At 28.8% G+C, this 14,783-nt stretch overlaps 1 protein-coding gene across 1 annotated transcript; it reads left to right on the top strand.

The window, feature by feature from the left end:
- The first annotated feature begins 489 nt into the window (after positions 1–489).
- On the top strand, positions 490–6,372 carry LOC106688766 (sec1 family domain-containing protein 2). The gene is made up of 10 exons (XM_014433388.3): positions 490–805; positions 879–1,118; positions 1,692–1,829; positions 2,705–2,890; positions 3,720–3,892; positions 4,840–5,077; positions 5,163–5,291; positions 5,527–5,813; positions 5,894–6,052; positions 6,139–6,372. The coding sequence occupies exons 1-10, from the start codon at positions 629–631 to the stop codon at positions 6,353–6,355; spliced, it is 1,944 nt and encodes a 647-aa protein (XP_014288874.1). The 5' UTR covers positions 490–628; the 3' UTR covers positions 6,356–6,372.
- The last annotated feature ends 8,411 nt before the right edge of the window (positions 6,373–14,783 follow it).

Below are 14,783 nucleotides of genomic sequence, written 5' to 3'. Positions count from 1 at the left end.
GTTTTGAAAAGTGAGCCTGAAATCAAAACATTCAAAATGGATTTCTTTTAAAGGAATTATAGAGTTGTTTTATTTTAACTACTATAGCGACCTTCTATCTTCATACCATCATACATCATCAATAAGTTTCTTTTTTTTTCTTTATTAAACGACCTTTATTTTAAATTAGCAGTAGCAGTTTTTGAAATGCAATCGGAAAATAATTTTACCCCCTAATTAATTATATATTTTTAAATTACATTTACTTGTTTTATTTCTGATCCTTTTGCCATAAATATAGCCTAAGTAACAAATTAATTCGAATGTCCTATATTATTCTTAAGAAAATATTTTCTACAATAATAATTTTTATCATTCCATTTCCCGTTCTACTTTACTTATTTTAACTTTTAGCTACCTCTTTGTATTATGACAAGACCTTAGTGGAAGTTTATTTGATTGATGATTATGGAACGAATTTGGATGTTTAATATTTGCTATTTGGCAACAGTCAACGGATTAATGTTGGCATGAAGTTTTAAATAATAATAATCATTCCAAACATTATTCGTGAAATTATTTTTTACATCTACATCGTATAATTGTAACTACAATAAACTTACCTCCGTTTTGATATGTTTTTAAAGCTATGGTTTTAAGTGTGGAATATGCTAGTGATAGCTGCTGGACTGAAGTTTGTAAGAAGGTGAAAAATGCTATTGTTTTTCTGGATGAGTGTTCTGCAGAGTGTTTGCATTGGAATGGAGGACTTGTTAGACTGCTCAGGGCTGGAGCTCTGGGTGTTAAAGATTTTTCATCCTCTGTGGTAAAGCTTCTTAACTTAGACTCTGTGAATTGATTAATACAATATTCTTTTAAGCTACATTATGTTATTTTAGAGTGGAAGGAGTCAACAAAAGAAGGCAGTATTTCTTATAAAAAATCCACTAACTGGTCCTCCTCGTATGATCCTCAGAGATATTATATCCAGTAGTAGTTTTGAACATTGCATTGTGATAACATCATGTAGTCCAGTTGCCTTAACTTTAGCAACCACTGGTAATGTACAGGAGGGAAGTCAAGAATTAACGGCTCTTCACAAACTTGAGCGTGACATTTTACATTGGATGAAATCTGAGGTAGTTTATATATGTATATTTTATTGAGTTAAATGGCCAGTACTGAGTTTAGGAATTGTTTAGTAATGTTTCTGATGTTAGTAATAAAGTGAATATTAGACTTGTTGTCAACTTATGTTTCATCAGATTCATTACTTTTTCTTTTGTAATAAATTTACTACTTTAAATACAATATTTCATCATTTTATTTAGTTTGCTAAAAGTATAAACTTTTTTCCGTATTTTGATTTTGTATTAGGTTTTTACTCAAAGATCCTAAAGCCAATGTGGCTCCGATTACTAATATTAGTTTATTGATAACAAGGGTTAGAAATTTATGAATACAAAATGTTTTCTTGTATGATCATAATATTATTTATTCTTTTCATATTTGATGATGCTATTTTCAATGTTCTTAATAATTTTTGTAATTAGAATCTCTTGGCATCGAAAATGGTATTTGCTCACTTATCTCATATCATTGTAACAATTATAGGGATTTTACTGATTTATTACTCATGGTTTTTAACTTTTAATCTTTTGTCCACAGTATGATCTTATGTTCTAATTATGATTTTTTTTTTCATTTTTCAGGATTATACAGCAGAAATATTTCACTTTCCTTACGGTTTTATCTCTGTCACTGAATATTTTTTTATTGTACCAGCATTTTCAGATTTATTTCCTTGTTTTGAAGATGATCTTAACAGCAAATACTTTCAAAACCATGGGGTAAGAAGTCTGTTGTTTATTGATTCAAGTTTTTTCATTTATATTAGTTTTCTAATACTGATTGAGGTATATTGAGAAGTAAATAGTATTTAAAATTTAATATTGAATTTACTTCAGTTTTCCTAATGAAATTAATAGTCTTTCAGTATAACCTGTTAATATGCCTTAGGTATATTCTATAGTTTACATAATTTTATTTTACATGTGATTGGTGATGATGGCTAGCTTACTTCGTTTTTATTATTTTTATAACTTATATCGACCATTAAATTGATTACTTATTTGTACTGTATAAGAATTGTGATCAAAGGTATGAGAAAAGTTCGAGATTTGTTCCATAGGTTCACTAAATAAATAAATAATCCAGAGGGGCCCAACTCAAGCACACATGCAACATTGTGCTGTGGTTTAGAATTGGCAGAGCCAGCCTGTAGGTTTTTAAATTTTTTATGGTTAGTTGTATTATTTTAAAAACCAAATTCTCTTTATGGGATGAAAGGGTAGACTTGGTATTGGTAAGAAAATTACTATATCAAAAATAAAATTTTCAAGTCAAATGGATGGACACTTAACGATTGGTTGTATGATGGTGGTCAAGCTGAAAGTTTTTGCCATCATAAAATGTTCCTCAAGTCAGCAGTTTTGCTATAGAATATTCTTGCTGGTTTGGTTCAACTTATCTTGTATGGTTAGTCTTTCTCGGACATGAACCTGATAAAAAATAAATTGTTTTTACTCACAAATTCTGACTTGAAGTTCATTTTATCTACATTGATAATTAATTTTGTTTTATCTTTTTCGTAATATTGTCTCTCATTCATTTTTAAGCCATTAACTTTAATATATGGTTAAGAAACATATATTTTAAATTTTAGATGGCAGAATGGACTATGGAGTCATTACCTTTGGAACTACAAGTGGTTAGTGTATATCTTATGACAACCCTGAATGCCTTGTTATCCCAATTGAATGTTCGTGAAGATATTTATTGTCTAGGGCCATACAGCACTTTGATTGGCTCTCAATTGCAAAAACAGTCTACAAGCATTCTTAGGTCTAAAGTAAGTTAAATTGATTTTTAAATTTTTTTTGCTTGAGAATCCAAAATTTATTTAATGATAAAACTACTGTTAAAGTAGCATTTAAATATGAACTCAATGCACTGATAGAGATTATTTTAAAAAGTAACCACCTTTTCCTTTTACCTGTAAGACTCTTCAGTTCCATGTTCACAAGTTGCCATCATATAGTTTGTGAGATGAATTGTCAAAAAAAAAAAAAAAAGAAATGCCCAATTTTACTGGAATCTCTGAGAATCAAGATTTTTCTAGTTAAAAAATATGAACATATCTGTCAAAGGTTTATTCAAAGCCTTACCAGGTCAATATATGTTGTACAAATTCAAAAAAGTGGAAATATTTACTGTTAAAATCTAAATTTTTATAAAAAGAAAAATTAAAATAGATTTTAAATAATTTAATTTTTTTAATTGAACACCTTATTTATTTCGTTCCTGTGCTTGGCTTTAATAGTGGGATGTCTTACAAAACCAATTTAAAAAAAAAAAATTTATTTGACCTATTACTATAGATTGTACTGTTGACCGGGGTTACTTTGTGACAGCTTCACTGGCTTGGGCTGTTTGTAGCCAAGGGAGTTATAGCGCTAACTTTGACTTCTTTGGTACTGGTTCGAATCCGGCCTGGGGGGTCAACTTTTATTACTGTGGTGGTCCCACGAAATGAAAACTTAATCTCCCACCATGGTTAGGAAAGGGTAGTACACTGTATATCCCCTCTCCCCTTCCTCCTGTATGTCAGAAATGACCAGAAAGGGAGTCATAGGAAAAGAAGTAAAATGTTTCAATTAAACATTGTTATTTTGTTTTAGACTGCTAACTCAAGTATGGGTCTGCTTTTAATTGATCGAAATCTGGACGTTTGCAGTTGCTCAGTGCTAGAAAATTACTCATTTCTTGATTGTATGAAATCAGTTCTGCCACCATTCCCTTCACATAGTATAGATGTTGCAATTGATATGTCTTCCCTATGTTCTTCTAAAGTGTAGGTAAATATTAATAATTATGAATAGAATATTATGTAATATTAAGAATTCCTGTGAATAAATCTTGAAATATTTTGTTGATAAATAAAATTAAGTTTGCGTTCAGTTTCTTACTCCTGATCATGTTATCGGTCAATTAAAAAATAAGTTGATATTACAATTGGGAACCAAGGTTTTTATTTTAAACATTTTTTTAGTAATGAAATAAACACAACAGCATATCTCAGGACAGTTTATATTTATTCATCACTTATGTATTATGAAAAAAAAAAAATTTAAAAGTTTAACTATGGTTTCTTGTTAGTCATAAATATTTTTTATACTCTACCATAGACTAGAGAAACTTTATATTGTGTTATCTTGAGTACAAAATATATTTGTAATATTGTGATGTAAGTTTTCTTATTTATTTATTTATTTTTTCAAAACCTGATTTTTGATAGGTATGTCAGACATAACATAAGCTATCCAAAACTTTTGTTACACTGAAAATTTATATTATATTAAATAATTGTATGTTAATTAGTGAATATTATAACTTTACAGATATTTTAATTGTGTTAAGAATTATTACTTTCTGGGTTGTAATACTTTATAGATTTAAGTAAAAATTTCTTTATTGAATTTTAAATATATTTATAACTTTCAAACTGTTGAGAATTCTTATAAACTATGTCAGTATATACTATTATACTTATATTATTACTTACTTATATATATATATATATGTATGTATGTATGTATGTATGTATGTATGTATGTAAGTAAATAAATAAATAGATAATTAAATAAATAAGTAAAATATATCCTTAAAATGCTTACTGTGAACATAAGCATACTTGCATGATTCAAGACGTGTTAGTTGGTCACTAAATATAGGATGGTAGAGTGAGGATTATCTTTTAAAACTGATATATTTATATCTAAAACATTTTATTTGTTTAAGGGGTAATAAATTTGATGTTATTGCACCTGGTTGTTTGCATGAACCAAAATCTGAAATGTTGGAGTGGCTTATTTACAAAACACCAAATGATATTTTAAAAGCACTGTCGCAAGAGATATCTACCATAAGTAATATGAAAGAAAAATCAAACGTTTCTCCAACTGAATTAGAAGATATCGTTCTGAAGAAGTTTTCTGAAAAATATGATCTCATCAGGAAACATTCTGCCACTTTACAGGTAATATAGCAGAAGTTTGTTATAATATACCAAAAGCTTTAATTATTCCATAAATGGTTTGATTTATTGTAATTTTTAATTTTAGTATGCCTTGGGTTTCACTCAGACTGTTAAGTCCAGTGCCTTAGAAAAAATGAAATTAGCTGGAAGTTTTCAAAAGTTATTGATGCAAGCTTTAGCAGCTGATAATAAAACCGATGAAGCTATCAAATTGGTTAGTATATCTCATAAGAAATTTTTATATACACGGATATCACTTATTTTGCTAAAAATCATTACTGTAAGTTGAATGTATAAAATCATAGGATGAGATGGTCAAAAACAATTAAAAATAGTAAAAACTTCATCAATGAGTTTAAACGCAATGTTGGTAGAAATATTAGGTTTACTATTTTCAACTCAAGATGATCATTAAATGTTCTATTGTAATTATATTTTTTCTGTTTTAGATCATAAACATAATCGAAACTAGGAGGAGCAAAGGATTGGGAATGGAGCATATATTATTGATTTTAATATTTTTTTATAATTTTATTGGTGATAAATATATAATTAATCATGATCTGGAGAGTAGTCTATTGCTATCATTTGAAAAGGCTTTCTCTGAAGATAGAGAAAATTATGGTCTTCATATGGGTTTAAAGGTCGAAGAAATGGGCGATAGTGACTTCTGCTCTCATGTTTTTAAAAAACTTAATAGTTTAAAGAAGAGTAGAAATCGTCTGATGAAATTCAGGTAACAGTTTTTAAGATCAGTTTAATTAAAACAATATTTGAATCCAATGAAATAACAGACTAACTTCTGCAATTTCATAGGAATATTGCTTTTTACGAGGATATGTTATTACCATTGGAATATCGAAGTGTCTTGAAACAGCTATTAGAAGATATTACAAATCCAAGCAAACCGGAACTTGAAGATGTTAAGCATAAACCTAATCTTAGCCTCCGAGATAATTTTGCTTCAAGATTTAGGTATATAATATTTTATTTAAAGAAACTTGAGTTTGGTTGTTAAATGTCTCTAATAAATTTAATAATTTTGTATGTTTTAATTTCAGTATGATATTAAGCTCTTCAAGGCCTCACATAATGGATAATGACAATGTGTTAATATTTGTGATTGGTGGTATAACTAGTATGGAAGTGAAGTTTATAAAAGATTATTTTAAACCATTTGATAAGACAGTTATAATTGGATCCACTGCATTGACATCTCCTGCACACTTGATAAAAAATATATTTATAAATGACCCTTTGAAACCTATTTTGATATAATAAATTTTTTATTTGAACTTTATGTTTATTTTTTTAATACAATTTTCAAGTTTCATTTAGCAATTTTTATGAATACTGACACATTGGCTGCAAACTATAAGATAACTTGTAGTTTATCCTATTGCCTAGATGGCTATCTACAGTTATCTATCTATTTGACAGTTTGTGTTATTGTCTAAGATCCATACTACAAGTTATCATGTAGTTATTGTTATGCCAATTAGCTCTCTTGTAGTCTATTTACTAGTTATATTTTTATAGCTACAATGAAATTTGTGATATATCTGTATTAATATGAATGGTTCAAGTCTAAAGGAAAAGTACCTTAGACGTTAAAGTCTTACTTCAGGGAGAATGGATGATGAGACAATAAATTACATTAATAGCTGGTCTTGAACCTTATTGAATTAGAGCTTTGTTATCAAATTATTAATAAAAAATTTATTTATGTTGGTACATTTTACTCTTGGAATTATTTATAGAATATTGTTCTGAAATGCTAAAGAATTCATTTGACCCCTACTCTGCTGTAAAGAAAACTTTCTATATAAAACAAGAGACAATCCTTTTCAGAAAATAATCAATATATAGCAGACAGATAAAAAATAAATGGAATATGGTCCAGGTGCAGTAAAATAAAACTCAAATAATAAAGACTATTTTAATTGAGCCAATGTTGGTAACAGAACTTCATTCTTATGAGCCCTGAAGAAGCCCTGCAAAGTGGGGTGAAATGTTGGTTAACAATAAATAGTTTTCTTTTACTATTTTGATACCTTTATCGACCGCCACCCAGACTATCTTCCTACAATCTATTTATTTATTAATTCGTTATTCATTAATCTTAGGCTAGGTTTTATTAGCAGAATAAGCTTATGATGAAAAAAGGCATGACTTGGAAAACAGTGGAACTGTTTATAGTTATTAAACTGTATTTAATGTAACAATAATAAAACTATTATTCATATTCTTACAATGCCAATTAATTAAATTAAAATCTGTACCGCTACAACCTATGAAGGGTCAGTGGTTCAGTACTTTCTAAAAAAGGACAGTTACTGGACCAACGGTTGTGTAAGGAAGTGGTTTGGTCAGAATCACGCTCGACTGTAAGATTTTTACCCAATTAAGGGTACCCAATTTAAGAGGCTGGGTGGACCCCAGGAGGGCTCCAGAACCCACAGGAGTTGACTCACAGTTACAGTGTAACAGAAAACAGTTTCCTTCAGTATAACTCGGGTCCTTGGAGTTAATAGCCACACGCTTTACGCCGTGGCCACTGCGCCACTCCTTATAATGTCGATGTCTTTGATAATTGCTGGAATTATCTATCGAAAAGTAAAGTAAGTGGTAAGTAATTCCCCTTGCTGAATAAAGGGAAACAATGTATCTTTCATTGAATGAACAACAGGTTTGTAGCAACACACCATCTGCTGATCTAAAACTGTAATTATTAAAGCTGTAGAAACTGCTATGACCTGGAATGACGCAACCTACTAGTTAACAAAAGAATTACTATTGGCGACAAGCAAACACCATATGTTAATATTTATACTACATGTAACATGTAACATATAACAACTATATAAGACATTGTAAATATACAATTTGAATTAATAAAAATTCCAATAGAATCTGCTGAAACACTGAAAGCTAACATCTTACACAGTACTTCTCAACGGTGTTTAATTGCCCAAAGACAGAATTAGGCCAGAAATGAGAAGACTTTAGTTTGAAATCCTGCATCAAGAAAAACACCTCCCTATGAGGCAGAGGATTACAATTTACAAGTCGATCAGTACATTCTAGTACCATATTTTTGAAATTGTATATTGCCTTTTATTTCTCTGGATTTCTCCTTCTTTCTCTATCTGTAGTCCTTGGAGGCTAGATACGCTCTGGGCTTACCCTTTTGTATCTATAGGAACCAGTACCCAGTAGAACAAGTTACCTTCCTGCATGACCGGGCCGCTGGCTACCCTCCAGACTTGCATTCCTCTTCATACCTACAGGAATAGTACCCTATAGGACGAGATTACCATCCTTAGAGAATCATGGCTGACCCCGGTATTAGAAACTACCCATGCCACTCTAATTCAATAAAATATACAATTTATAATCGTATTTATTTGAATGTGGAAAATAATGAGGCTTATCATCTGCATGTGGGTAAGGTACTTCATATCCCTTATATTGCTTTTCAGATACGGTTACCATTCTGTATTCACGATTATATCGATGATACTTCTCACCATGATGGTGTTAATTTTTATATTAGAATTAAGTACTTGTTTTTCTGGTAGAAACACTAATTCATAATTGAGAGACTACTCACCTTTACATGACAGGCCATAACACGTTTTTCTCACCATACTAATTTATATTACTTCATAGTCACAATGAAGACATTTACAAGGTTTCTGAACTGTATAATGGTTCTTTATATGGGTTTTTAATTGACTCATTGTTACCGTTTTATGATCACAATGAGGACACTGATGACGATTTTTCACTTGTGTGACCACCCATAGTATGTATTTTTAAATGACTAATTCTTACTGACTTATCCTCACAATGAAGACATTGATAAGGCTTCTCTTATTTGTGATGGTACTTTATATGATTTTTTAATTAATAATGCTTGCTAATTTATAGTCACATTGAGAACATTGATGAGGTTTTTGATCTGTATGATTGGGAATTATATGTTTTTTTTAACAACTACTCACTGTCTTGTAATCTCAATTAGGACAATGGTAAGGCTTCCCTCCTGTATGGCAAGCCATATGACATCTCAAAGTATGAATTTCTACTTCATTGCAGTAACAATGATTAGGTTTCTCCCCTATATGGATGATACTCAATATGTTTTTTATTAGGACTGTTAAAGAAATAATAAAGAGTGTTGAGACTTAACCTGGATACAAATTAATTTATTTAAACAATATATACCAGTCACAAGAAGTTGAAAAGATTATTTGATAAAGAAATTAGATCATCATTAATTTGTACTAGAAATATTCATCATTAAACTTCCAGGGACAATTTTTTTTTTTTAATAATGACATTTAGTAAACTTTTTTCTGAGCATTCTAAACAGTTGGCTGCGACTATTGAGACATTTACATCCTAGTATGGTTAAGACAAATGATTAATAAAAGTTAAATTTTTTAAATCAATTAAAAAACTTTTCAGGCCAAACAAACACAAATTTAATAAAATTTGGGACATACTGGAAGATTATTGATTGACCGTGTGTGAAGATGAAAGGAATATGGTCCGGGTGCGGTCAAGAAAAACTCAAATAGTAGAAATATACTAATTTAATGAGCCAACGTTTCGCCCCACGTTGCAGGGCTTCTTCAGGGCTATTTTGACGGCAGTCAAAACTAAAATGACGACCTCATTTTAGTTTTGATAGTCATTTTAGTTTTGACTGCCGTCAAAATAGCCCTGAAGAAGCCCTGCAACGTGGGGCGAAACGTTGGCTCATTAAATTAGTATATTTCTACTATTTGAGTTTTTCTTGACCGCACCCGGACCATATTCCTTTCATCTTAATAAAATTTAAGTGAATCCCTAAATCTAACTAACTTTTCATTAGAGAAATTCGTTGATCAACTGTATTATACCGACTTTAATTAAATTTAAATCCAAAACTTAAATAAAAGTAAAGATAAATTAAACATATATAACTGGATAAGCATTAGTTTTAAAAAGCATAATGAAAAAGAGGTTATTATTCTTCCTTAAAATAAGAAACCACTGGTAACTTAATATTAAATAAGGAAAATTTATAAGTAGGCTCAGTTACATTTTTCCTTTATATAAATAACTTGAAAAACAAAATGATACAAAAGATAAATAATCAGTTTATAAGGTAAGCTACAGTAAAAGTAAAATTGGAAAAAAAATTTACTAATTCAATTTTTCAAAAGTTGATGACCTTTAGATAAAACTATACTAATTTGATAATAAAAACTTGATGGAAATTCCTTTCTAAAAAACAGTTTTATTGCTTTGAATAATGAATGATCAGTAAATAAATCAATCAATCATTAGTCAAAAGAGTGCAGTTTTTTTTTTTTTTTAATATCTCCCTAAAAGTTAATTATAATCAATATCCTACAATTTTAAATGTTGGAGAAAAAAGAATAATTTAGTTTTCCTTGGACGTATCTTTAAAACAATATATTTTCTGACTTTACTCTAAAAAAAAAAAAAAAAAAAAAATAATCTTTTTTATTTTAAACAAAAACAAATCAATGTCTTACACAGAAATCAATCTTCTATCAATACAACTAACCCAAAACAATTTAATTAAATAAAGCTATCAAGTGAATGTTAATGTAAATAATGGAGATATGCTACAATCATGACTTTAATAAGAACTAAAACAGAATAACAAATAAAAGAATGTTATTCTTTTTTTCCGCATGAAATAACCTTTTTTATGACTCATTTCTTTACTCCATCATCTGAACAATGTTTCAAATGACAAATGAGGTGGAAATATTTCGGATTAATGAAAAACAAGATACATGTTTTAATTTATGTTCAAGATTTTGAACATACAAATTTTTTTTTTTTGACATATGACCATTTCATCTATGAGATAAAAAATAAGAATAATTAGTATTTACATTTTTTTTTGTTTGCCTAATCTTAAATTTTTAAATTAATTTATAATAGTAAAATTAGTTGTATAAATTGTAAATTATATTTAAGATAACTAATAATTAATTTTAACTTACTTATCTATATATGGCTTTCAAAATCTACTAATAATTTTAAAACTGTTGATTGTTTAATATTTTATTTATCCTTTTGAACTGTGCCAAGTGAAAACTGGGGATGTTATTCTTATTTCTTTATAGTACAGAACACCAATTTATAATGAAATTTAGGAAGGAATAGCTTACAAGTAGGCTATAGTTTCTTTTATAAAAATAAAAGTGCTCAAACTTGTAAAACCAGAACAAAATCTATGTCAAATAATTGTTCTATGAAAATAATAAAATATAATTAAATAATTAACTAAACTATTTAGTAATACTGGGTAAATATAAATCAATAAAATGATTTCAGTGGTCAATGGCTTGAGTGGAAATATTCTGCTTAACAAAGATAGAAAAACAATTATTTTTGGACTAAAGTGTTCACAAAAAAAAAAAAAAAAAAAAAAAAAAGACAGCAGCAGTATGGTTAGGGCAGAAGTAACTTCTGAAATGTATTTTGAATGGATTCATAGGTAATTCATGAATTTCTGAAAAGAATAATAAGGATTTATAATACCAAGTCAATACTGCTTACGAATTCTAAACAAAATTATACAATGGGTAATATAAAACATTTATTTTGTAAAATTCTATTGTAGGCATTTACCATTGTATTCATATGGAGTAATTAATAAAATTTAATTAAGGAGAACTGGAGTAATTAAATTATATTCTAAAAATACAATAGTTGATTTTCAAACCTCATTTGCAGAACAGTAATTTTAGCTATACTTATCCTTTTCTTTTCCATAAATTAAAGGGTACAATATAGATTTCATAATGATGAGATATTTTCAAATTACATTGCTTATTTCTGGACTTTTTTTTTCTAATTTAAATTTAAATGTATACTTTTCCCCAGTGTTAATTAGAGAAAATTATGATAATTAGAGAAAAATCAAATCATTTTCGAGGGAGTTAAATGTGAAGAAAAAAAATATGGAACAGATAGGTATACAAAAAATCTTTTCTTCTCAATTTTTTGTTATACCAAAGTTTCAAGTTATACAAAAAACTTAAATTAACAACATTTTTACATTTATCTTTTTAATAAGGAATAACACCTTATATTTTACTTTAAAAAAGTATTTATTACATTCTTGATTTGATCAGTTACTTCAAAATTGATAAACTTTTTTTTGGGCATATTTGTATGGCACACTTATGCCCCACACAACTAAAACTAAGGGACATTTTGATACCAATGTCAAATAAACACAGTGGTGACCATAAAATTATTTAACCTTACCTTCTATAAGCTTAGAATGAAACATTAAATTTCAGATGTGTAAAAGTCATACATTTTTGCCATACAAAACATGAAAGTGCTTCCCACTTTTAGGGCAAGTGATACCACTACTCTTACAAATAAGTCAAGTTATGTTACTATGGGGTACATAGTTATCCTTTTTTTTTTTCACCTCGCAAAAGAGTACCACGGCCACTAAGGACCTATTGTACACCGTTCTTTCCTCTGTTCAAAACAGGCCTGATACCATTGTGAATCTTAATATTGTATATGGCTCAACAGTTTCCCAAAGTTCAGGATCTAAGATACGATTTTATACGATCTGCACATGATGTGATACGCGGTCTCATCATCCTTTCTGCAAAACCTGCAGATTGGTGACTCTGTCAGTCTCATTTTATAGAGATGCTTATTCAGCTGACAGTGTCCTGTATATAGTCCTGTCACCCATCTTAAGGTACCCTTGTCCATATTAAGAAGTGTGTTACTTCTTTTGGTACAGAAACCTTTTAGGAACATATTTTACCGCTCTTGTCTTCTGGTGTTCCTCCAGAATAATCTAGCCTTTCCCTCAGCAATCTCTTTGCATGGTTAGGACTAACACCACATATGAAATAGGGTGTAAAGGAAACATATTCTGATCCCTTTCTGGCGAGGCAGTTCGCTCTCTCATTGCTTTTAATGTCCATGTGGCCAGGCACAATATAATGAATAAGCCTAAAGCTGACTGCTTCATTTAAACATAATTGTAATTTTAAGTTGTTCTTTTGGATAATTAATGGATTTTAACAGAATATCCAAGATTTTTTTTTTTATGGATACAAGAAACTTCTTTATTTAAGTTTAATTTAATTTAATTAAAGAATTTAAGTTCTTTATTTAAATTTAATTTATTTAAATCTTTACATTAATATAAAAGATCCAACTCCTAAAGAGGTTATGAGATGAACTTTATCACATATCGCTGCCCTGGAAGTAAAATAACACTACAGAAAAAATGTGTCTTATACTGCCAGAAGGGAAGATAAATAGGTATGGAGTAATAGCAATGTTTCTTCTCACCCATAGTAAAATTATGTGAATTTCCAAATATCTAGCAAATGCATTTTTGAGCCCGCTAAGACAATAAAGTGAATTTCACAAAAGTTTATGGTGATATTTCAAAATAAAGAAACTTTAGACGTTATAAACAACTTAAGTTACACTTTTAAGAGTAGCCTTTTGAGGATTGGATTGGTAAAAATTATAAAGAGGTGAGGTAAAACAATTTTAAGGGGAAAAAAACAACAGCCTTATAGTAGTTATAATAAAATAAAAACACATTAAATTATTTCTTCATTACTTGTTTTACTTATCATAATCTTTCATAATTTTAATGGCGAATCAACTAAACCTTGTTAGGTTGATGTTTTAAAGTTATAATGATTATAATCAAGAGAGTTAACCATAACACTACTCTCCTTCTAAGAAAAAATGACCTGAGGAGTGGGGATTAGGCCACGCCTCTTGAAGGCAACTTTACCTCATGACAATAGGCATTTAGCACATTAATGTAATTATCTGTAAAACCATTCATTTAATCCTAAATGTGAAGAGAATAGAAGTTATAGTAAATGTTATTTCCAATAATTTTGGTACATCTTTAATGAAAATTTATCCAGCCGTTCCTGAGAAATTCGTACTTCTTTCTGTTCAGTTCAGTAACAGGGTGTATATTAAGGATCCCAAAATATATTTAGTGTTATAAAAAGTAATAAGTGAATATAAAATTGAATTAACTTGATAATTTTTTCAATTAATGTTTTCTTGGAACAATTAATAAAAAATTCATTTCATTCAAAGGAAAATATTAAAATTAAAGATTGATATTAATAAATAATAGTTTCTGATGTAATTGAGAATCGCTACCTTCATTAATGATCAACGAATACGAAATTTAAAATGAGTGCAATGGTTTATTTATATTTCATTTTTAAATCTATTTACTCTAAAATAGTAGATTTATTATTACCTTCATTTATTTTTCAATAATTTAATTAGTAGCGTGTTATTAATTACATTAATTATTAATGCTCTTTTAATAATACCGATTAAACATAAAAAGTTGTCTCAAATTATCCTGTTCAAAACAATACTACCAATTTATTTGAATATGATCACTTAGCGATTTATAACTCGTCTGTTACAAAAAGATGTTATTATTTAATTCTATATGTTTATTTTATGAATAAATTATTCTAGTAGACCTAAATCAGTTGCGAACGTAAGAATGAACGAGCGTTGAACGTAAATTAATTATTTTGGTAAAGTTCTATCTAAGACTCGGAATAGGAGTGACATGCGCTGTACAAGATAATTTCTAACCCCCCCACTCTTTAAACTTGTTACTCAATGAAAGGGG

This window comes from Halyomorpha halys, unplaced genomic scaffold (genome assembly GCF_000696795.3).
Source record: "Halyomorpha halys isolate HHAL.00 unplaced genomic scaffold, Hhal_1.1 Scaffold1196.1, whole genome shotgun sequence".
NCBI lineage: Eukaryota > Metazoa > Arthropoda > Insecta > Hemiptera > Pentatomidae > Halyomorpha > Halyomorpha halys.
This window is presented reverse-complemented; position numbering and strand designations above follow the sequence as displayed.